We start from the raw sequence: 26625 nt of genomic DNA on the forward strand, positions 1-26625 counted from the left end.
TAGGAGATACTACTTTCTTCACAACACACTTTCTATAATGTAATGCAGGGATTACATAGGGAATACTACTTTCTCCACAACACTTTCTGTAATGTAATGTTGGCATTTGATAGGAGATACTACTTTCTTCACAGCACACTTTCTATAATGTAATGTAGGAATTAGATAGGGGATACTACTTTCTCCATAACACTTTCTGTAATGTAATGTTGGCATTTGATAGGAGATACTACCTTCTCCACAACACTTCCTGTAACGTAATGTAGGCATTGAATAGGGGATACTACTTTCTTCACAACACACTTTCTATAATGTAATGCAGGGATTAGATAGGCGATACTACTTTCTTCACAACACTTTCTGTAATGTAGGGATTGGATAGGGGGTACTACTTTCTTCACAACACACTTCTGAAATGTAGGGATTGGATAGGGGGTACTACTTTCTTCACAACACTTTCTGTAATGTAGGGATTGGATAGGGGGTGCTACTTTCTTCACAACACTTTCTGTAATGTAGGGATTGGATAGGGGGTACTACTCTCTTCACAACACACTTCTGTAATGTAATGTCTCGTGCTATATTCCAGGTTATCCTATGGCACAGTGGGGGCCATGGGGACCCTGCAGTGTTACATGTGGTACTGGGTACGAATCCAGAACACGTGTTCCCCTTGGCAACGCTTTAGACTCCAATGGCAACCCGCTGAAGGAGACTGCAATCGCCTTATGCTACAGAACATGCCCAGAAGGTAAGAATGGTGCAGTAAGATGGATACTTCCCTTCTGTAGATTCCACCGGGGGTCTCAGATCATGAGTGACGCAACCTTTACACCGCTTTGAACAGTATTTCAGTTACTGCATCAGCTTAATGTGTAAGAAAAGCAAAGTGATACAGCTCTTTGACGTGCATCACTTCGAAGAAGCCCATAAGCACAGGCATGGTGCTGCCAAAACAAGAATCACAACCAGGGACCAGGGTGCCGTTGTACAAAGCGATCTTAGCACTAAGATGATCTTAACTCCCATACTTTAACATAGACTTAAGACAGTCGTAGAGCTAATGTTGTTTTGTACAACGTCACACTGTTCTACAAAGCTATATTACCGCAAGTATCGTTAGGTTATGTTAAGACTATGGGAGTTACGATCATCTCAGCGCTAAGATGGCTTTGAGGGACGGGACCCAGGACAAATCTTGGATAGGGGTGTCTACGCCTCAGATGGCAAATAGACATTGTATATCGTACACTGCACAAAATATAACATAATGTCATACTTGCCTTTAATTTTCAATAATATTTGTTGATCTGTATACAACTACAAGAGCAATTTGCATGTACATTCCAGATTGACTTTAAACAGCATCTCCAGATCTAGTTCCCAGTGCATTGGACCTGATACTCAAATACAGTTTGTTTTTTGTTATCATAGAAGCTAAGAAATGTAAAATCTGTGCTTTGTTCTTGCATCTTCTAGGATAGAAAACGTTCCTTAAAACACTTCTACCATGCAATTTCACTGTATGGGCGTTCATGTGTGTTTGTACCTGTTTGCAGGCCCCTGCACTGCCTCCACGTGTCCCAAGGGTCAGGTGTGTGTTTCAAACAACGAGACCTCTGCAACTGACTGTACCTGCAAGAAGTGTGACAACCGCGGGTACGACCCTGTGTGCGGCCGCGTTGGCAACTTCGTCAAGACCTACGTCAACCTGTGCGAGCTGGAGAAGGACGCATGTGTGAAGAGCCTGCCCATGACATTGGTACAAGACTTCGCTTGTGAAGGTAGGTCTGTGATAGATTCGCACAGGACATGCCTTGTGAAGGAAGGTAGGTCTGTGATGGGTTCGTTTAGGACTTCGCTTGTGAAGGTAGGTCTGTGATAGATTCGTACAGGACATCTCTTGTGAAGGTGGGTCTGTGGTAGATTCGTACAGGACATCTCTTGTGAAGGTGGGTCTGTGATAGATTCGTACAGGACATGTCTTGTGAAGGTAGGTAGGTCTGTGATGGGTTCGTTCAGGACTTCGCTTGTGAAGGTAGGTCTGTGATAGATTCGTACAGGACATCGTTTGGGAAGGTCGGTCTGTGATGGACTCGTACAGGACTTCGCTTGTGAAGTTAGGTCTGTGACAGATTCGTGAGTTTAGCCCCTTATGTCGCTGATCAGACATCAAAACTTGGAACGGACAGACAAGGCATCGATTTACGGTTCTGTTATATTTGTCTGTTTGTTTAACGCTAAATGGCTTCGGCTTGAAATAAATGAGTCTGAACCGGACAATTTGTGATTGATTTTATGAGCAACAGTCGACGCCATCAGGGTACGAAGACACGCAATCAAGCAAGTCCGAGCCGCTCTCTCTCAGCATTGTACAGTATTGACTCCCTTGTGTTGTAGAAAAGCCGCTCAACTGCTCCAAGATGGCAGCGTGGGGATCGAGGAAGGATGACAAGGGGTGCGAGTCTATCTTCATGGATTATGGTCAGTGCGGAGGGGGCTGCGGCAAGGTGGCGACCATGTGCTGTACGCCCACAGTGGAGCAACAGTCTATACAAGTCAAGTGTGTCGGACAACTAGCCTACAATACCACTGTAAGTAGTACCACGTGAACAATAGGATACATACTGTCGTTGTTGTAATCCGGCCCATAATGTATAATGTAAGCGTACTATTAGCTATGGTGCCTTTAGATACCATAACGAATTCATTTAATGTACACTATCTTGTATCCATATCGCACATGCCATGTCAAAATTAAAACTTGACACTTACAACAGTTGACGTTAAGGGTCAAAGGGAGACTACTCTTCAAGCCTTGTTGGTAATTTAAACTATAATCTTTATCAATTAAGTCACGTACGTGATCTAAACAAATTGATGCCCTTGCACATCAAAATTAATTATATTAAAACACAAAACAGTGTCAAATAACTAATTTCTGTGCAAGAATTTTCATGTGAATTGTGTGAGGTGGGTGTTGGAAAATCCAAAATGGTTGTTACTGACGGTATATGGTCTCATATTAGGTCAGTAATAACCACTGACAGTACTCGGGCTCATATGGGGTCAGTAGTTCTGCTCTCTCATTGGTCAATCTCACTTTGAGGCATAATAAATCCGTATAGTGTGTGGTGTTCTTATCACACAAGTGCCTTATATTGTGTAACATGTTTACACACCAGTGTGTAGAACACAGTCAAAATCATTATATATGTTCTTCATATATATGTCAACAAACATATTGAAAAGTGACCATCCTCTATCCTCTGTATATATATGTCAGCAAACATATTGAAAAGTGACCATCCTCTATCCTCTGTGTCTATATGTCCACAAACTTATTGAAAAGTGACCATCCTCTATCCTCTGTATATATATGTCAGCAAACATATTGAAAAGTGACCATCCTCTATCCTCTGTATATATATGTCAACAAACATATTGAAGAGTGACTATCCTCTATCCTCTGTATATATATATGTCAACAAACTTATTGAAAAGTGACCATCCTCTATCCTCTGTATATATATGTCAGCAAACATATTGAAAAGTGACCATCCTCTATCCTCTGTATATATATGTCAACAAACATATTGAAGAGTGACTATCCTCTATCCTCTGTATATATATATGTCAACAAACATATTGAAAAGTGACCATCCTCTATCCTCTGTATATATATATGTCAGCAAAACATATTGAAAAGTGACCATCCTCTATCCTCTGTATATATATATGTCAACAAACAAATTGAAAAGTGACTATCCTCTATCCTCTGTGTATTTATGTCAACAAACATATTGAAAAGTGACCATCCTCTATCCTCTGTGTATTTAAGTCAACAAACATATTGAAAAGTGACTATCCTCTATCCTCTGTATATATATGTCAACAAACATATTGAAAAGTGACCATCCTCTATCCTCTGTGTATTAGTGACTATCATCTATCCCCTATATATGTCAACAAACATATTGAAGAGTGACTATCCTCTATCCTCTGTATATATATATGTCAACAAACATATTGAAAAGTGACCATCCTCTATCCTCTGTATATATATGTCAGCAAAACATATTGAAAAGTGACCATCCTCTATCCTCTGTATATATATATATGTCAACAAACAAATTGAAAAGTGACTATCCTCTATCCTCTGTGTATTTATGTCAGCAAACATATTGAAAAGTGACCATCCTCTATCCTCTGTGTATTTAAGTCAACAAACATATTGAAAAGTGACTATCCTCTATCCTCTGTATATATATGTCAACAAACATATTGAAAAGTGACCATCCTCTATCCTCTGTGTATTTATGTCAACAAACATATAGAAAAGTGACTATCATCTATCCCCTATATATGTCAACAAACATATTGAAAAATGACTATATTCTATTGAAAAGTGACCATCTGTGTTGCTCGTCAATTAAACAACGACCCGTGTCTTGGAGACCCTTCTAAGACTACCTTGCTTTGTGTTTCAGATGGATGTTATAACTAGCTGTCACTGCGAGCCTACCAACAAACCAGGCGGCCAGTCGACAACTCTGCCACCTTTTTAGATTGTTAGCCTTCCTTACTCTGGATGGAGGCTGTAGATAGGTTACAACCCGCTACACCACGTCCTACAGTGTGATGCTAACCGGTTCTAAGATGATTTGTAAATAAGGGATTATTGTTTGATGATGTCACTGTTTAATTATATGGCGAGTTACTTATTTTGAAATATTATGTATGTTAAAAAATGAATATTTACAGCTTTCTGATGTCAACAGTATCATATGTAAGTTTGCCGAGTCGGCAGAATGTGCAATATTTGGGATACGGGTCTATTTATTCTGCCCTGGATGCTAAATTGTTCACAGATACCAGTTCTGTCTTCCAATACTATTATCAACAGTGGTACGTTATCCTGTGATCTTCTATTCAGGGAGAAATAAAAAATATAGTTTGACTAAACTGTTTCCTGTTAATTTGTATTTTTGTCTATTTACAGACTTCATCCGGTGAATAAAAATGCAATATGGCATGTGTCTTTGTTATCATGGATGCTTGGGAAATTATGACTAGCTTATAGAATATATCTTAACTCAAAACATAGATGTGGAAAATTATTATGCGTCCACTGGATGAAAAGTCAGTTTCTACGAATACGATTAATAGATGGGCACAACTATTGCCAGATGGATACTTAGTAGTTATTCCTAGATGGGCAATGACTGTTACCACACACATCCATGGCACACTACAAGAATACAACATGTAACAAGGAATGAAACTGTGGACAGACATACTACACTTTCATAAAAGTTAAAACATTTGGTTAGTGACAAACTTTAATAACATTTTCAAATCCCTGTTTTGTGTACATTAAAACATGCCCTGTTTAAGAGTACGAAATGTTCCACTACGTATACACATCTACAATTCAAGATGTCCGGCTTTATTTGCAGTGTCAAGAGTTGTTTGTGAGGACTAAAAACATACTGCTCAGTTGATATTGAGACAATGCATTTCTCTTCAAGCCCGTTGCTATCTTTGCTCCGCCCTTGGAAATCACCCAACCTTTATTCGGCACAATTTCTTGGAGAACTTCGACCCTGATCTATACTCCCCCACCCTACCTGCAAGCAGTGTCCCTCCTTACTCATAACGGAAATACATGAGACCTTAACTCTACCCTTCCCTTGAATATACAACCCTTACTCTATCCATCCCTGGGAGATACAACCCTTACTCTACCCTTCCCTTGAAGATACAACCCTTACTCTATCCATCCCTGGGAGATACAACCTTACTCTATCCATCCCTGGAAGATACAACCCTTATTCTATCCATCCCTGGAAGATACAACCCTAACTCTATCCATCCCTGGAAGATACAACCCTTACTCTATCCATCCCTGGAAGATACAACCCTTACTCTATCCATCCCTGGAAGATACAACCCTAACTCTATCCATCCCTGGAAGATACAACCCTTACTCTAATAAGCCCTGGAAGATACAACCCTTATTCTATCAATCCCTGGAAGATACAACCCTTACTCTACCCTTCCCTTGAAGAAACAACCCTTACTCTATCCATCCCTGGAAGATACAACCCTTACTCTACCCTTCCCTTGAAGATACAACCCTTACTCTATCCATCCCTGGGAGATACAACCTTACTCTACCCTTCCCTTGAAGATACAACCCTTACTCTACCCTTCCCTTGAAGATACAACCTTTACTCTAGCAATCCCTGGAAGATACAACCCTTACTCTATCCATCCCTGGAAGATACAACCCTAACTCTATCCATCCCTGGAAGATACAACCCTTACTCTATCCATCCCTGGAAGATACAACGATAACTCTATCCATCCCTGGGAGATACAAACCTAACTCTATCCATCCCTGGAAGATACAACCCTAACTCTATCCATCCCTGGAAGATACAACCCTTACTCTAATAATCCCTGGAAGATACAACCCTTATTCTATCCATCCCTGGAAGATACAACCCTTACTCTACCCTTCCCTTGAAGAAACAACCCTTACTCTATCCATCCCTGGGAGATACAACCCTAACTCTATCCATCCCTTGAAGATACAACCCTTACTCTAATAATCCCTGGAAGATACAACCCTTATTCTATCCATCCCTGGAAGATACAACCCTTACTCTACCCTTCCCTTGAAGAAACAACCCTTACTCTATCCATCCCTGGAAGATACAACCCTTATTCTATCCATCCCTGGAAGATACAACCCTTACTCTACCCTTCCCTTGAAGATACAACCTTTACTCTAGCCATCCCTGGAAGATACAACCCTAACTCTATCCATCCCTGGGAGATACAACGATAACTCTATCCATCCCTGGAAGATACAACCCTTACTCTAATAATCCCTGGAAGATACAACCCTTATTCTATCCATCCCTGGAAGATACAACCCTTACTCTACCCTTCCCTTGAAGAAACAACCCTTACTCTATCCATCCCTGGAAGATACAACCCTTATTCTATCCATCCCTGGAAGATACAACCCTTACTCTACCCTTCCCTTGAAGATACAACCCTTACTCTATCCATCCCTGGGAGATACAACCTTACTCTATCCATCCCTGGAAGATACAACCCTTATTCTATCCATCCCTTGAAGAAACAACCCTTACTCTATCCATCCCTGGAAGATACAACCCTTACTCTACCCTTCCCTTGAAGATACAACCCTTACTCTATCCATCCCTGGGAGATACAACCTTACTCTACCCTTCCCTTGAAGATACAACCCTTACTCTACCCTTCCCTTGAAGATACAACCTTTACTCTAGCAATCCCTGGAAGATACAACCCTTACTCTATCCATCCCTGGAAGATACAACCCTAACTCTATCCATCCCTGGAAGATACAACCCTTACTCTATCCATCCCTGGAAGATACAACGATAACTCTATCCATCCCTGGGAGATACAAACCTAACTCTATCCATCCCTGGAAGATACAACCCTAACTCTATCCATCCCTGGAAGATACAACCCTTACTCTAATAATCCCTGGAAGATACAACCCTTATTCTATCCATCCCTGGAAGATACAACCCTTACTCTACCCTTCCCTTGAAGAAACAACCCTTACTCTATCCATCCCTGGAAGATACAACCCTTATTCTATCCATCCCTGGAAGATACAACCCTTACTCTACCCTTCCCTTGAAGATACAACCTTTACTCTAGCCATCCCTGGAAGATACAACCCTAACTCTATCCATCCCTGGGAGATACAACCCTTATTCTATCCATCCCTGGAAGATACAACCCTTACTCTACCCTTCCCTTGAAGAAACAACCCTTACTCTATCCATCCCTGGAAGATACAACCCTTACTCTATCCATCCCTGGAAGATACAACCCTTACTCTACCCTTCCCTTGAAGATACAACCCTTACTCTATCCATCCCTGGAAGATACAACCCTAACTCTATCCATCCCTGGAAGATACAACCCTTATTCTATCCATCCCTGAAAGATACAACCCTTACTCTACCCTTCCCTTGAAGATACAACCCTTATTCTATCCATCCCTTGAAGAAACAACCCTTACTCTATCCATCCCTGGAAGAAACAACCCTTACTCTACCCTTCCCTTGAAGATACAACCCTTACTCTATCCATCCCTGGGAGATACAACCTTACTCTACCCTTCCCTTGAAGATACAACCCTTACTCTACCCTTCCCTTGAAGATACAACCTTTACTCTAGCAATCCCTGGAAGATACAACCCTTACTCTATCCATCCCTGGAAGATACAACCCTAACTCTATCCATCCCTGGAAGATACAACCCTTACTCTATCCATCCCTGGAAGATACAACGATAACTCTATCCATCCCTGGGAGATACAAACCTAACTCTATCCATCCCTGGAAGATACAACCCTAACTCTATCCATCCCTGGAAGATACAACCCTTACTCTAATAATCCCTGGAAGATACAACCCTTATTCTATCCATCCCTGGAAGATACAACCCTTACTCTACCCTTCCCTTGAAGAAACAACCCTTACTCTATCCATCCCTGGGAGATACAACCCTAACTCTATCCATCCCTGGAAGATACAACCCTTACTCTAATAATCCCTGGAAGATACAACCCTTATTCTATCCATCCCTGGAAGATACAACCCTTACTCTACCCTTCCCTTGAAGAAACAACCCTTACTCTATCCATCCCTGGAAGATACAACCCTTATTCTATCCATCCCTGGAAGATACAACCCTTACTCTACCCTTCCCTTGAAGATACAACCTTTACTCTATCCATCCCTGGGAGATACAAACCTAACTCTATCCATCCCTGGAAGATACAACCCTAACTCTATCCATCCCTGGAAGATACAACCCTTACTCTAATAATCCCTGGAAGATACAACCCTTATTCTATCCATCCCTGGAAGATACAACCCTTACTCTACCCTTCCCTTGAAGAAACAACCCTTACTCTATCCATCCCTGGGAGATACAACCCTAACTCTATCCATCCCTGGAAGATACAACCCTTACTCTAATAATCCCTGGAAGATACAACCCTTATTCTATCCATCCCTGGAAGATACAACCCTTACTCTACCCTTCCCTTGAAGAAACAACCCTTACTCTATCCATCCCTGGAAGATACAACCCTTATTCTATCCATCCCTGGAAGATACAACCCTTACTCTACCCTTCCCTTGAAGATACAACCTTTACTCTAGCCATCCCTGGAAGATACAACCCTAACTCTATCCATCCCTGGGAGATACAACGATAACTCTATCCATCCCTGGAAGATACAACCCTTACTCTAATAATCCCTGGAAGATACAACCCTTATTCTATCCATCCCTGGAAGATACAACCCTTACTCTACCCTTCCCCTGAAGAAACAACCCTTACTCTATCCATCCCTGGAAGATACAACCCTTATTCTATCCATCCCTGGAAGATACAACCCTTACTCTACCCTTCCCTTGAAGATACAACCTTTACTCTAGCCATCCCTGGAAGATACAACCCTAACTCTATCCATCCCTGGGAGAAACAACGATAACTCTATCCATCCCTGGAAGATACAACCCTTACTCTAATAATCCCTAGAAGATACAACCCTTATTCTATCCATCCCTGGAAGATACAACCCTTACTCTACCCTTCCCTTGAAGAAACAACCCTTACTCTATCCATCCCTGGAAGATACAACCCTTACTCTATCCATCCCTGGAAGATACAACCCTTACTCTACCCTTCCCTTGAAGATACAACCCTTACTCTATCCATCCCTGGAAGATACAACCCTAACTCTATCCATCCCTGGAAGATACAACCCTTATTCTATCCATCCCTGAAAGATACAACCCTTACTCTACCCTTCCCTTGAAGATACAACCCTTACTCTATCCTTCCCTTGAAGATACAACCCTTACTCTATCCTTCCCTTGAAGATACAACCCTTACTCTATCCATCCCTGGGAGATACAACCCTAACTCTAGCCACCCCTGCAAGATACAACCCTTACTCTATCCATCCCTGGAAGATACAACCCTTACTCTAGCCATCCCCCGAAGATACAACCCTTACTCTATCCATCCCTGGAAGATACAACCCTTATTCTAGCCATCCCTGGAAGATACAACCCTTATTCTAGCCATCGCAGGGAGATACGACCCTTACTCTATCCATCCCTGGAAGACGTGGCTCTTATCATATCCACCACTGGTAGGCATGCGACCCGTACCCTTTCCAAAAGCTACTTTAGTCTTACCTACTTGAGATGTGATCCCATCAGACATTTATTAATTAATATTTGGTCAGCTGTTCAACAATTGTACAAAAACAACAACAACAACACAACTAACAGTACACAAGTCTGTTTATTCACGTGTATTGTGCGTGCCATGTTAAAGAAGACGGGACGACAGCAGGAGCGGACAGCGAGGGACCGAATGCACAAGATCCCAACCCGACAGCTCCTTCTCAAGACACGCCCACAATGTGTGTTGTTTACGGCGCATCTGTCATTCGCTGCTCAACTTCTTGACAATGGCAAGCACCAGACAACATAATAAACAGCTTTCTTTGATCTGTTCATGTCATGTAATGTCCGAGGTTAGCCAACCACAGGTACATGGCGTCCCAGTAGAGCCTCGATGTCGGGCCGTACGTCGATGGGCTGGACGTCAAGGCTGTACCGGAACTTGACGTGTCCGTCCGCCCCCACCAGGAACTTCTCAAAGTTCCAGTACACGTCCCCAATTTCCTTGGGCTCGTAGAATAGCCAGCTGGACGGTCGATACACCGACTCGACTCTTGTACAGTAACTCTGAAACGATCGAAACATGACTTCATTGTAGTAACACATGTTAGGCAGGACCTGATCACGAGCCCTCGTGTTTCCAGAACAACATGAATGGCAGATTCGACACGGTCAGGTGGTGACATGAAAACGGGTTCTTAAGAATTAAAATATTCAGGGCAGTTATGACGTTTCATTGGCTATAACACCAGTCTATAATGGCAATTTGTATGGCAGCATATGTGTCATACTGATTTTACGAAGCGAATGTCAGAATTATTGTATTTCCCTAGCTGGAACCAGGGTATGGGATGAATTCTTACACGAGTCTCGTAAAATCAGTATCACACACATGCGAGTGTAAAAAATTCTTAACTACCCATTATTCGTATTTCCTAATCCCTTTGAGCTCCCCATATGAAAAATGCACTGATCACGACCGCGGTCTTAGAGTGTGAGTGAGTATGGTTTTACGCCGCTTATAGCAATATTCCAGCAATATCACGGCGGGGGACACCAGAAATGGGCTTCACACATTGTACCCATGTCGGGAATCGAACCCGGGTCTTTGACGTGACGAGCGAACGCTTTAACCAACAGGCTACCCGACCGCCCCGGGTCTTAGAAAATCCCAATTGAGGTCCACATACTTCAGCTATAACGTCATTCCGACATTCCGACGTCACAATAAGATTCGAATGACTTCAACAATGCCGTTCGGATGACGTAAACAATACGCTGGTGTTCGTGAATAGATATTTGCCCTTAGGCAGATACGATTTTTATTAACTCTGTTTATATTTGTAACCCTGAGGGTAAAAAATTACTCTAAATGTCAGAAGTCACTGTGTTTGGCGTCATATCTTGACGTCATATGGCTCACGTGACATGTAAAGACTGCACCACTTCCTGTCACTTACGATGACACGCCAGTACAAGATAACTTTGATCCAGAGGATCAGCACGGCGCAAAGAAATTGTGTAGCATACCTATCTAGTACCTATATACTGTCATAAAGCGCACGCGTGTAACCCAGAAGGTAAAACAATTTGCAATTTGCGTGTGGTACCTTCAGAATCAGGAATGAGGATATCGCACAGTTCACTTTAAATATTTAAGTAATACATAAGTAGAAAACAAACATATTATGAAAACAAAAGTAGTAATATGTTTTCACAACAATACCTTCCTGAAATGTTTGTTATTGTTTTCCAGGAACAAGGGGTATTAAGTTGACACAATCATAGTGGTATACAGGATACTGTTGATATTGATATATCTACAGTGGTAAAATTATTAATATTTCTTTCATAAGTAATAGCTACATTGCTGCAATATTATCTTATAATAAATCAGAAAGAGGAAATCAGAGGAGACATGCAGATATTGTTAATATTGGAAACCCACAACGTTCTGTGTGCGTTTGCTATTTTAAAACATGAACCATCCTTCTCTATGAGAGTTACCTCCCCAACGGTAATATGTTTACTCCTGTAGCCTGTCCACAAGTGCTAATATCTCGCTACACGTAAATGGGTCAACGTTTCCCGCGTAGGGATAAGCCCGTCCCCGTCCCTCTCGACAGACAGACCCGCTTCACGGAAATGGGTCTACGTTCACCTATGCTGTGTGGGGAAATTGGTCGGATAGAGCTAGACTGGTATCCTGCCCATCGCCTCCAAGCGGCTGCAGGCGAGGAGAGCAAGCGCTCAAGGGCAGGTAAACCAGTCAAGCACAGAGCGTGGTTCTTATGAATGTTGCAGAATAAGATAAACATTACTGTGATAATTTACAGTGAGGAATGTTTTAAAAGATTTTTTCATAATTATGTATGTATTTCATATGTACGCATATCATTATACACATGTGAGACAAAGATAAATTTTCTTTTAAAAGTATTTTTTACATCTTTCCAACTTGAAGTCATCCCCATGTAACTTTCTCAAACCCAAAACAAATAAGGCTCGGCGCCTGGCCCAGCGCAATAACTGAAATACTCATGATACTATGGTGGCCGAGAGGGGACATCGCTTTCTCGCTCTATCGCTTTCTCGCTTTATCGCTTTCTCGCTTCATCGCTCTATCGCTTTATCGCTTTCTCGCTCTATCGCTTTCTCGCTCTATCGCTTTCTCGCGGTATAGCAATATTCCCTCTTGTGGGTATTAATCATAAAAGAGAGCTGAGATTTTTCCAGTCGCATTTCAAATTATACATATGGACGGAATGTTGAAATTTTCTCACTATCTACTGAAATATAATTTAACAGTACAGACATATGTGCTTTTATAACAATCCACGTATTTCTGCGTAAAAAAAAGAATTTGATTGATTTATGACCCTATTTAGCTATTGGATCCCCCGCCCCCAGACCAAGTTATCAAAACAAATAGCAAATAACACCGCTCAATAGCGCTGAGTAGTACGTACTTCCTAAAAAGCAATAGTGTTTTCCTAAAAACAACGCTTATATCAACGTTTATTCTGTTTGCGGAGTAGATGTCATCAAAGTGGAAGTCCTCACCCAAGCAATGGTTAATACTACCGGATGTCCTTTATGTAATTTCTAGTTTTGGGATGACATATTGTTCTCAGTAACCGTAATGTGGAAATAGATAGTTGATTGGTTTTATATTCAAGTTGGTATTTCCGCTATTCAAAGTGTTCAGTGAGGCCGTCTTATCAACAGTCATTTCTGAGACATAAATGCAAAGTATAATCAACCTTATTCGAAAGTAATAAGCGCCCCGCTCTAATCAACGCCCACGGCGATATTTGCTAAAATATTGGCTAGTGAACAATCCCAATTAGCACCCCTTGCGATTGATAAATGTACACCAGACTTATTTATTCGCGTATAATACGCACTCGTGCGTTTTATGCACACTTAATTATGGGCAATTAAATTCGGGAAAAATATATCTGTCGTACATAAACATTTCAGGCTGTCAGCATAAACCACGAAATTTATCTTTCAACTCAACTCTTTTTTTTCGCCAAAATATTATTCTTGAGAGCGCCCTGGGCAATTATTACGTCGAATACGGTTATTATGTCTACGCTAATTTTTTTGCATTTACAATTACCGTTAATTTCAAGATTTACAGCACATACTATTCAAAAGAAGTTAAAGAACACCCGATTCCTTCATATGACTATGGTTAGTCATTAGAAGAAGCAATAGGGCGAGAAAGCGATAGAGCGATAAAGCGAGAAAGCGATAGCGCGAGAAAGCGAGAAAGCGAGAAAGCGATAGAGCGATAAAGCGATAAAGCGAGAAAGCGAGAAAGCGAGAAAGCGAGAAAGCGATAGAGCGATAGAGCGAGAAAGCGATAAAGCGAGAAAGCGATGTCCCCTCTCGAGATACTCGTCAAAGCCAACTCACTCACTGACTGCCGCTCAGCCTACCTTGAGAAACCTGTAGAGAGGATGTTGGTGTTGTCCGTTCACGTCTATCTTCTGGGTGAGGTTGAAGAGCGGCGTGAGGCCGGGTCGCACGTACTTCACACCGTTCATGATCTCCGTGCCGTTAGCCCCTGGCTCTTGCTGTGTACAGAACAACTCGTGTTACCGGAATCGGTGGACAAGGTCGTGCGTGTGCGTGTGCGTGTGCGTCGTGTGTTTGCGTCGTGTGTTTGCGTGTGTGTGTGCGTCGTGTGTTTGCGTCGTGTGTTTGCGTGTGCGTGTGTGTTTGCGTGTGCTTGTTGGTGTGCTTGTTGGTGTGCGTCGTGTGTTTAAATGTATTGATTAATTCAATGTGTGGAGTCTTTAAATCAATTGATAAATCGTATCCAGCAGTGAATTAGCTGACGAATGAGGTCTGATGAGGGTACTATTATAGAAAAAGCAAATTCTGAAAATTCTAAAAAAATAAATATCGAAATAACTGGACATGATCATAGGTCTAGCAACTTTTTGCACTTGCGTTTTTTTGTTTAGGACTGATTTTTTCGACTTTGAGCAGGTTGACTGAAGATGAACTGTTAACAAATGTTTTTATCTATCTTTAACTACATTTCATAAGACCAGTGACTGAGATGCTATCTACCCGCTTCCACGGTCTGTAAACAGGTAAAATGGTGACCAAATAACTTTAAAATAGTAAAATCGATTTGTTCATGTTTCCGACAAAAAAATGGGAATATGAAAATTTGGGTAGGTGATGCACCCGTAAAAGCTCCATGACGCGAACACATTATGAAAGCTCAAATATAGCCAGGGCCCCATTGCACAAAGCGATCTTAGCGCTACGATTATCATAGATCTATGTTAAACTATTTGAGTTACGAAAGTCTTAGCGCCAAGATTGCATTGTGAAAAGGGGCCAAAGTCATGGTTATCTACGTCGTTTTTAGCATTCCAGATCAAATAAACAAATTATAATAATTTGCATTTTTTAAAAGGACACGTGATTTTACGAACCTTGAGAAATTGGTTACACGGCAGCCCGAGAACCAGGAAATCTCCTTGTCCAGCATAGTCGGTCATGAGTGCATTCAGACCGTTATACTGGTGGGTGTGGCCTCAGTAGGTGGCGACGTTCACGATGAGGACAACTTTGTTGCGGAAGTCGCTGAAGTCAATCAGTTTCTCATCGAAAACATCGTTAATCTTAAAATCGTAAAAGGTGTTGGTTGTTTTTGCAGGTGCCTGACACGCGACTTTCTGTGCGGCACGCACTGCACACAAGGCGGTGACCAGCGTTGCCAGTCCCGCCGTCCACGATGTCGCTGCTGCCATTACAGCACTCGTGTGAGGAGTGACAGGGGGATATTGGGAGAGCAGCGTTATCTAACCAGCTGTGGCAAGATGCGTGGGTCACACATGGTATGTTTCCTGCCATGACCAACACTATCTTGAACAGGACATCTGGTTTCTTTTTTAAGGTTTGGTCAAATCATTACCGTAGGCATGCCGTAAAACTAAACTGGGCGGCAAAAGAAAGTATAGGTCGAGTTCCATGATCGATAAAAAAACAACAAGAAGAGGTTTTGTTGTGAATTATAATATAATCTAGAGAGGGGTAACACATGATTGATCAAACACAGTTTGAATGAAATTGTGCAATCACAGGTAATGTAAGCTCAAGGTAAACAATGGTTAGGTAAGAAATTTCAGTTTCAAAGGTTGTCTGAAAATTCACCAAAAAATTGTCAGACACACTACAAGTTCATTGTCGACACAGTTGCCTTCAATAGCGTGTATGACCTCCAGCTGCCTCAATGCATGCTGTGATACGCCGCCTCATCGATGACGTCAGTCTTCTGATGACGTGGACTGGAATCCGTTGCCACTCGTCTCTCAGGGCCTGCTGCAATTCTTGTCTGTTGACGGGAGGCTGATGGCGTGCTCTAATCTGTCTGTCAAGATGGTCCCACAGATGTTCAATAGGATTCATATCGGGTGAGTGGGCAGGCCAGGGCAAAACGTCAACGTTCTGCTGGTTTAGAAAGTTCCGAGTCAGTCTTGCAGTATGGGGCCTGGCATTTTCGTGTTGAAACAATGTCCCCTGCTGTTGGTTTTGTAAGAACGGAAGCACAACTGGCTGCACTACTTGGTCTCTGTACTGCACAGCGTTCAGGTTTCCCTGTATAATCACCAAATCAGTCTTCTGATATCCACAAATACCGCCCCACACCATGACAACTCCCCCGCCGAATGGATGGACCTGTCGAATACACGCCGGAGCCAAACGTTCCCCTCTGCGTCGATAAACTCGTTCTCTGCCGTCATTTCGAAACACGTTAAACCGACTTTCATCAGTAAAACAGCACTCGACGCCAATTTCTCACTTGCCAGCGTCGAACCTGCCTCGCCCATCGCAGTCTCAGGCGTCGATGTTGAGCAGTCAGTACCATTCCTCCGAAACGACGATACGCTCGGATTCCAGCAGCACGAAGTCGTCGTAGTACTGTACGTTGGCTAATGGGATGTCCCAACGCTGTTGCTGCCGTCGCCGTCGCCGTCGCCGTTACGAATCTGTTTCGCAAGTGAATGAGCCGTATCTGACCGTCTTCCAGTGGTGTTGTCACTCGGGGTCGTCCGGTTCCAGGCCTGTCCTGTGTCCTCCCTGTCTGCCTGTACCGATGAATCAGCCTGGCTACTGTCAATGGTGTACAACCAAACCTTCTGGCAATTTTGACCTGTGTTGCCCCCTATTTCGGCCATACCGATGGCTCCCTCTCTCTCCTCCTGTGACAGTCGTGGGGTTTCTTTTGTGTGCTTTTATCACGTGTAGTTATACCCTGCAGACCACCGCATTTATACAGCTAACATGCACGTGCAGTTTATGCCATAGGCGGGAAACCTGTTTCACCACTTTCCACTAGTTATCGCTGTTTTTAGGAAAATTACAAATTACCAACCTATACTTTCTTTTGCCGCTTAGTTTAGTTAACGCTAACCGCAGACATCCCACTAAACGCTAACCGCAGACATCCCATTTAACGTTAAACCGCAGACATCCCATTTAACGGTAACCGCAGACATCCCATTTAACACTAACCGCAGACATCCCATTTAACGCTAACCGCAGACATCCAACTTAACGTTAACCGCAGTCATCCCATCTACCGGTAACGGTAGATATTTTGTTTGACGTTAGTTCTAGACGTTCCGTTTGACGGTAATTGTAGACATAACCTGATTCCTATCGTATAACCATTACCGCAAGCATGCCATAGGAACTGAACAGGGATGTTTCTGGGGTGAGGCCTTGTGCCTTTAGCTCCTAAATTTGAAAAAGGCCCATATTTTCCAATACAATGGGGCATTTTAACATTGTGATGTATGGGCGTAACTCTGGAACTATTGTTGTATGCATAATGTGTCACATCAGATTTGCATTACAACAATATAAAAGTATATGTACACTCCTATTCGGGTGATCAGGCTCGCTGACTCGGTTATTGCATGTCATCGTATCCTAATTGCGTGGATCTGGATTGTCAGGTCCAGACTCGATTATGGTGGGCGCTGGAGTGTGTGTGTGTGTGTGTGTGTGGTGGGGGGGGGGGGACGTCGCCACCTACTTAGGCTACAACCACGAGTATAACGGTCTGAATGCACTCATGACCGACTATGCTGGACAAGGAGATTTCCTGGTTCTCTGGCTGCCCTGTAACCGGTTCCGCAAGGTTCGTGAAAATCAGACACAGTTGAAGACTTCCATGGCTCGTTGTTAGTCATATGATACTGGCCAAATATTTCATAACAAAGTTGTCAGTTAGGAACTGATTGACTTTAGCCTGTGCTTTGATCCCGTCTGTACAATTCAAAGTGTTTTAACCTCTGAGATGAGGCCTCGTGTGGGCGGTGACTTTGACTCCGACTGTAGCACTAAAACTGTTTTAGGCCCTGAGATAAGGTCCCATGAGGACGTTGACTTTGCCCCCGACTGTACCACTCAAAGTGTTTTTAAAGCTCTGAGATTAGGCCCCACGAGGACGGTGACTTTGACCCAAACTGTACCACTGAAAGTGTTTTAAGCTCTGAGATAAGGTCCCATGAGGACGTTGACTTTGCCCCCGACTGTACCACTCAAAATGTTTTAAGCTCTGAGATTAGGCCCCATGAGGACGTTGACTTTGACCCCGACTGTACCACTCAAAGTGTTTTAAGCTCTGAGGTTAGGTCCCATGAGGACTTTGACTTTGACCCAAACTGTACCACTCAAAGTGTTTTAAGCTCTGAGATTAGGTCCCATGAGGACGTTGACTTTGACCCCGACTGTACCACTCAAAGTGTTTTAAGCTCTGAGGTTAGGTCCCATGAGGACTTTGACTTTGACCCAAACTGTACCACTCAAAGTGTTTTAAGCTCTGAGATTAGGTCCCATGAGGACGTTGACTTTGACCCAAACTGTACCACTCAAAGTGTTTTAAGCTCTGAGATAACATCTGGTGAGCACTTTGACGTTGAGCCTGACTCTATGAAATAAGTGAAACATGTGAAGAAAATACCCAAGATCCAGATGTTCTGAATACTAATTTTATTTCATGTTCTATATACATGTAAACTGTTTGTGAGAGAGACGGGGGCAGCAGGCACGTCAAGGGGGACCGAATGCACTGAAGGTCCTTCCTGCCAGCACCTGATCAGAGAACACCTGCAACCTGGTTGGCTGTTTCGGGCGATCTCGTCATTGGCTGCGCGTGTCTGTCACATGACGGTTCAAATGGTTTATAAAACAAGAGATAAATCGGTTATAACATGGTGACCTTTACCATGTTTTAACTTATTTTTTCAGAAAAGAGCTATGAAATAAGTTCAGTGTCTAAGTGTTTTGGTGCCTTTTTAGCTAGTTCTGACTTGATCTCATCACTAACATCTATTGGTTGCTGCATGGGATGGTAGCGCCACGCCACGTGACCATCACGACCAATCAGAAACTTTTCGAAGTTCCAGTGGACATCCCCGATTCTGAGTGGCTCGTAGAACAGGGCGGGGCGGTACACTGTGTCAACAGGTGGACAGTATTTCTGGAAACAAAAAACCGGAGTTAAACCTGTATGAAATTTAACATAGATTTTCATATTTTCATTTGACTTGCCTCTGCATGTGTTTGTGACGGGGTTCACCGATGCTGCAGGATACGCCGACCTTTTCGCGAACACCTGCTATCATCACTATTGGATAGTGAATAATAAACACATGCCTACCCATCCGTAAAGTCATCCATCCGTATATGTCCCCGATGGGGATTTCGGGTCAGAATAAAGGACCTAGTAACTCGTGCTTATTGTAAAGCCGACTTAATGGGGATCGGGTAGTCTGGTGATGTGATTTGTTGATCGGTTGTAGAATAATAAGGGCTGTGGCGTTAAGCTTTAGCAAACTTCACTCACTCACTGTTACCGGCATTCGAAATTCACGCTGGTCCGATAGCCCGAGACTACTAAATTGTTTTGAGGACAACTAAAAATCTAGTGTTGGTAGTGCTCAATGGTCATTGACGGCTATAATTCTGAACCAGTTCTCGATGTTTCAATTTTGCTGCAATTGTAATTGAATAAAACTGACACAAAATGTAAATTTAGAAAACGTGTTTGTCTTGTCCAAACAGGACTAACTACATACTCTGAGTACTTGTGAAATAAAGTTTACAGTTGTCATCTGGGCTAATCTTAGGAAACGAATTTCTGAAGCTGATTACCGGCATCAAGTGTATTAACACAGCAATGAGACCCGTGATCCCGCGTGCCATACTGACCTTGAGATACGTGAATAACGCGTGTTCTTTAGCGCCATTGACGTCCATGATTTGGGTGTGGTTAAAATTAGGAACGATGCGGGGACGGACATGAATAAGGCCGTTCAGAATCTCTGTCCCGTTGGCACCTGGTTCCTCCTGGAAACAAACAGCTGTCGTTAACATCCAACGTCTCCATCACCTATACTGTGTACCAATTTGGGAGGATGCGATGCCTACAGTAACCTAGAGGCTATTCAGGGTAATCAGAAATGCCGCGATATTGCTAAAAACATACTAATTCACTCAATTGTGTATTGTGCAAGTTAATAATAGTTCATTTGTGTGGCGCTTTTCAATGCTTGATAACGTGTTCAAAGCATCATTGTCCGGCCAATGGATCAGTTTGTTTTCACTCGAGTTCCGTCTCCGCTCCCTGGCTAGTATAAAACCTCTGGAAGGTTTACAGCCGGGTTGCCATCTAACCCTTTCGGGTACCCATTTACTTCTGAGTGATCAGAGGCATATTTCGAACAAAGTCATTTGCCTAAACGACACCCATTCAGCATGTACTTCAGTGTTGGGCAGGACCGACGCCCTTGAAACGCATAGTTACGTTCTACAGCGACCAGGGTTCGCTGGTTCCGAAACAAGAGTGTCAGTAGATTTTACGCTGCGTTTAGCAATTTCTCGCATATCACGGCGGATACAAGATGTGAGATAGTGGAATGGGGTTTAACGTCGCGTCAAAGATTATTGCACTTATATAGCGACGTGCATGCACGTGTGTGTGTGTGTTTGTGTTTGTGGCTGCTTGAACTAGTCCGGGCTGATGCCGATTTATAGTGCTGTCCCACTGAGATACCATGCCGCAGTTTAACATGGATACCCCACTCAGACACAGTATACTGACTCCGAGCCGACCAGTTCTTATCTTAGCCCCATAATGCCGAGCACCAGAACAAGTACCATCTTTTAACGTCTTTTGGTATGACGCGGCTGGGGATCGAACCCTGGACCTTTCGCTCTCCGGGCGGACGCTCTACCACTAGACCACGGAGGCGGTCCGGGGGATACAAGAAACGGGCTTCATGCAATGTACCCATTGTAACCCGGGCCTTCAGCGAGGCGAGTTAACGCTTTAACCACTGGGCTACCCCACCGCCCCCAACCACTGTAAACTACAACTTGAAGCTTAGGCTGATAACGTCGTTATACAATGAATACTGGTCAAAAGCGGCATACAACCACTCACTCATTGACGCACACGCACACGCACGCGAACACAACACACACGCTCTCTCTCTCTCTCTCTCTCTCTCTCTCTCTCTCTCTCTCTCTCTCTCTCTCTCTCTCTCTCTCTCTCTCTTTCTCTCTCTCTCTCTCTCTTACACTCCGATCGCCCGATTTCTCGGTAGCACTGACCAGATTAAACTGCTGGCAGGGTACCCCCAGCACGTGGAAGTCGCCATTCCCCCCAAATTGAGTCTGCAGTGCATTCAGACCAAAGTACTGGGGGGTCTTGCCTCAGTAGTTAGCGACGTTGACGACGAGAACGACGTGGCCCCGGAACTGCTTGAAGTCAATATCGTCCTTGTTGTGAATATCCTTCACGGTGAAGTCGTAGAAGGAGTCGCTGCCAATCCTGGGCTGGTTGCAGGGGAACTTCTGGGCGCGTGCCACACATAGCGCCGTGCAGGCCGCAGCGAGCCAGAGGGCCCAGGGGGGTGCTTGCATTGCGACCATGTCACCTGTACTGAAGGCTGACTGTGGAACCACGGACACAACACCTGGCCTTTCCTATCTATTCCTGGCACATCTTGTGATAATCACGTGGTCGTGTAACCTTCTATTATGTCGATAGAGTTTACGATGGTTCAACTGGTTACGTGTTTAATTCAAGAAATACGTGTTATTCGTCAAAAATAGTTACTTAATTGGAGTAATTGCTACATTTTAGCTTACCTCGGAGGCGGAATTTTGTGCGAATTATAATGACGAAATGTTTCGGCATTCAACTTGACCATTGTAAATGACGATATTTGCCTCTTGATAGATCTTTCACACGTTCTTCGTGATACACGATAATATTTAACGATACGAAAAATTGTGACATTATTAGTGAGTGAGTGAGTTGGGTTTAACGCCGCTTATAACAGTATTCCAGTTATATCGCGGCATGTCAGCTTAATGTGGGAGGAAAGTCCGAAGTGATGCAGGTCTCAGACGTTTACCACTTCGGTGAAACCCACGAGCACGGGTATGGTGCTGACAAACCTAGAAACATAATCGGGGCGAACCGGGATCCGAAACCACAATCATAGGTTTCTGGCGTACCCAAGGGATGCAACTCTGTACAGCGAATCGCGGCGCCTTAGACGACTGGGCCACCCAATTTCTAGATTTTGAATATAGTATAAAATCACTTATATTCATTTGAGTAGCTTCAACAATTAGTGACGCTCGGAATAACTGAGAGTGAATGAGGGTGTTAGTAGGTGAGCTGGCTTTAACGAACAGTACTCGCATTTCAGATATATCACGGCGTATAATATGATGAATGTCCTGAGTGATGCAAGTTTTAGACTTTGATAAAAACGAAGAATATGGTGCTGGTAATCCAAACATCATAATCACGACGAATCGTGTCAACGACCATAGGATTCTGGCTACACGAAGGGGTGCAACTCTGTACGAACCACAACAATATGTTGTCAGTGATCGAGAGTATCGATGCTAGATACTAGACAATCAGATGGCCCTGATACGGACTGCAATGTGAAGTTTCAGTCTTAGTAAGGGCCGCTTATAGACATTACGTACAGATTGGTCTATACATTAGACACGGGGCGCTTAATACATCGAATACGGTACGTATCAATTCTTGAATACTAGTATTTCTAATTTAAGGCCTCTATACTGGGAACATATTATTTTACTTGATATCACCCGTCTAAAGGAATTTCTTTGTAAATTCACCTTTCTACTTGCAACATGTATCCGTCACCTGGGCACAGAAACTCTACATTGTTTTCTCGGCCAACCTTTCCGTCACCTTTGACCTTAATTGACGACAGGCCCACGAACACCTGTTGTCATCACTGAGACTTTATAATAATGTGAACTTTTAGAGTTTCATATTGTGAAGGGAATGTTTTCTAAATAGCAGAGCGTGGTGATTCTATAAGGCAAAGTAATGCGGACTCATTCATGAAAGGGGGCACGGGTGGCCATGTCGTCTAAGGCGCCGAGATTCGCTGAGCAGAGTTGCGTCCCTTGGGCACGCCAGAAACCTATGATTGTGGGATCGAATCCCTGTTCGCCCCGATTATGTTTCTAGGTTTGTCAGCACCATACCCGTGCTCGTGGGTTTCACCGAAGTGGTAAACGTCTGAGACCTGCATCACTTCGGGCTTTCCTCCAACATTAAGCTGACACGCCGCGATATAACTGGAATACTGTTAAAAGCGGCGTTAAACCCAACTCACTCACCCACCACATTCATGAATAATAGGACAATAGTCATATGACAAATCGGGTGTTCTATTAATTCTTTTGAGTAGAATACATCAAGCGTTAATACTGTTAAATAGTTTTCCCTAGTATAGAGATGATGTTTACCTGTACAAAATGAATCGTTCCATGAAAGTAATTTAAATATGTCATCTTTCTTCTGGTACCATGTCCGCTTTCTGATTGTCGTACCAGGAAATCATTTACTGGTATATAACTGTCTGTTAATCAGTCTGTCTGATCAGTCAAACTTGTAAAATGTCTCATATCTAAAAATCATATAAAAAATACATCAATGGAAGGGAATAAGTAACTGTAAATTGAATGTTTTCACTGCACGGCCAGCCTCTTTGCTTCATTGGCAATTGAACAATTTTGTAATTAGTGTCAAGGTACTGTCAAAGACATAGTAACAGTCAACGGCTAGATTGGAACAAATAAATCCAAATGATATCACACACCTACCTACATTCTTGCAGTGAATAGTGAAACTGACTTTCTTAAGCAACAATACAATTCGCCATTCTGGCGAGAGATTAGGCACAGCTTGGTTTTATAGTTGTTCCTGTATGTGGAAGATTTGTTTGTTTTGTTTGTTTGTTTGTTATTTAACGCCGCACTCAGCAATATTCCAGCTATATGACGGTGGTCAGTTAATAATCGAGTCTGGACAGACAATGCAGTGATTGACACCATAAGCATCGATCTACGCCTTGGGGATCCAGTGATTAAGAACATGAGCATCGATCCACGCAATTGGTTGGTTTGTTGTTTTACGCCGCACACAGAAATAGTCCAGCTATATATGACGGCGGTCTGTAAATAATCGAGTCTGGACCAAACAATCCAGTGATTGATACCATGAGCATCGATCCACCCAATTGGGATCGATGACATGCATCAACCAAGTCAGCGTGTCTGACCACCTGATCCCGTTAGTCGCCTTTTACGACAAGCATAGGCGCCTTTTACTGCAAGAATGGGTTGCTGAAGACCTATTCTTACCCGGATCTTCACGAGTCCCACGCAATTGGGATACGATTGCATGCATCCACCAAGTCAGCGAGCCTGACCACCTGATCCCGTTAGTCGCCTTTTAGACAAGCATAGGCTCCTTTTACGACAAGAATGGGTTGCTGAAGACCTATTCTTCCCCGGATCTTCACGAGTCGTATGTGGAAGTAAATGATGGTTCATGATTACACCACTGATCAAAATAAATGCACAGGTGAAGATCAGGAAAGATACATCCCTAAACAAAATTTCGAAACTCATGTATTAATTGGCCTCTCAACAATCCACCATTCAGATGTAAGGAATTACGTCTTACTACTGACTGAACATTTGCGAGTCTGTATGCGTATGAGTTCACCGCATGCCCATTATTCCCTCTGTAGGTCAGAGACTTACCATACCCTATTCTTGTCAGAATGTCCCTTTGGAATTTGTGGAGTGGGTGGGAACGGTGTTGGGGTGATGGTGACGTATATAGCCAGGGACAATGAGAACATGGGTGGGCAGTGCACTGTTAGACCCATATACGTGTTTCTCTCCCCCATTAGGAAAACAGCAGCTTCCCGAGGCAAGGGCGTTAACTGACTTGTAAAGTTCAATTTCCGAACCCTTGCCGAAATAGGCTGGAATTCAGGAGTTACATATTGGCTGGACTAACAAGTCTATGCAAAGTCCAATCAAAATCGAAAACTTGACATCCGGTTCTTAAACAACATGGATTTCAACGTGCAGATTTCGGTCGACTGCAGGATTTGCAAAGCATGTGTACCGTCAACTGGGCGTCGACAGATATTTTGAATATCTTTCCATGTTTTTAATCAAAGTGCTAAAGCCATTTGAAGCACTTCGCGTGATAAGACCCGTTTTATTTCAATATAGATTTTTATCGTCGATCAGGTCGTCTGGACTGGACGTCGCCATTTTGTTTGAAGCAAATGCAAGTGATATGAGAGATTGAATCTGATTGGTCAATAGGAGGGACATTGAAGGGACGTAACTCGTAACAGCCACTGGTGGCGCTACGATCGATCCTGGAAATTCCAGCCTAGTTCGGCAAGGGTGGAAACTGGACTTATATCGTCAGTTAACTACCTTGCCTCGGGAAGATGGTAAAACAGCTATGGCTGTGAAATATACTCTGGAAAATTTTCCGTGAAATTAGCGCCATAGACTACAACATTCAGTATACTACAAAACAGGTCAGCATCAGCACCACCACAACAACTGCAGCAGCAGCACCCACACCCACACCCACACCAACAGATGAAACAGCTCTCCATCAGTCTTCGTAGAAAAAGCATGTTTGATTATACGTCGAAAGTTGTGAAATGTAGACACCAAAGGCTGGAGCTGCTGTGATAGCGCCTGTGTCCGTTGGGATGCCTTCTTCTTGTCTAAATGCCTTACTCCCAATACCCCCAAATTCCACATAGATGTTATCAATGAGGACGTCCAGCATTTCATATGTGTTCTCAGTAAACTTCAGATGGCATTTGCTTTCATATTTTTTAATTGTACTGACGATTTGAAGATAGTGAAGTAACTATATCTGGCCACCACGTTTAGTGACAAATGCCCCCTAGGTCAAGGAATGAAGTTTGCTGTGAAGTTTGTCGTGTTGGACAGAGGTGTACAAAGTTGAAAGATGAAATGTTTTGACAGAATTGTTCTTCGTTCTGTTCCGAGATTGCAAATATTTTAGCAAATGCTTTGCGCTTTTTTAGATTCCGTATGGTATTAATTCCAGTTGTCTCAAATACTTTCTGTGAACAAAACGAAAGTCCTTCCTTAATTGTATGAAGGATTATGGTTCATCTTTGAGACAGGGAACCTGCAATATATCTCCCTTTGTACGGATATTTATGGAGCATTTGAATCTAGTGCAAATGAGGAATGGACAATCTGCAGGTAATAGAGTCAAGGGAAACTTTGAGAAAAACGGATGCACGATTTCAGCATTTCCCTTGTGAACAATGATGTGACAATTTTGATATTGTGTTGACAGTCCATGGATCATAACCAGGGAAAATCTGGGACTCGTTCCTCTGCCAGCGGATCATTGAACGTAAGGGTCCTAACTATGCC

At 43.0% G+C, this 26625-nt stretch overlaps 1 protein-coding gene and 1 pseudogene across 8 annotated transcripts in view; one reads left to right on the top strand and one right to left on the bottom strand.

Annotated features, from left to right (window-relative positions):
- The window catches only part of LOC124152881, a 98564-nt gene extending 93531 nt beyond the window's left edge, over nucleotides 1-5033 (top strand). For all 8 annotated transcript variants that reach the window (XM_048382685.1, XM_048382680.1, XM_048382682.1 and 5 more), the window contains 4 exons: nucleotides 590-751; nucleotides 1560-1784; nucleotides 2401-2594; nucleotides 4491-5033. In XM_048382685.1, coding sequence (XP_048238642.1) covers nucleotides 590-751; nucleotides 1560-1784; nucleotides 2401-2594; nucleotides 4491-4568 — 659 coding nt within the window. In that variant the 3' untranslated portion in view covers nucleotides 4569-5033. The remainder of the gene's footprint in view (nucleotides 1-589; nucleotides 752-1559; nucleotides 1785-2400; nucleotides 2595-4490) is intronic.
- Nucleotides 5034-10383: 5350 nt separating this feature from the next.
- LOC124152882 lies at nucleotides 10384-21814 on the bottom strand (annotated as a pseudogene).
- Nucleotides 21815-26625: the final 4811 nt, after the last annotated feature.

Source organism: Haliotis rufescens, unplaced genomic scaffold (assembly GCF_023055435.1).
Source record: "Haliotis rufescens isolate VD_foot unplaced genomic scaffold, xgHalRufe1.0.p SCAF_4, whole genome shotgun sequence".
Lineage (NCBI taxonomy): Eukaryota > Metazoa > Mollusca > Gastropoda > Lepetellida > Haliotidae > Haliotis > Haliotis rufescens.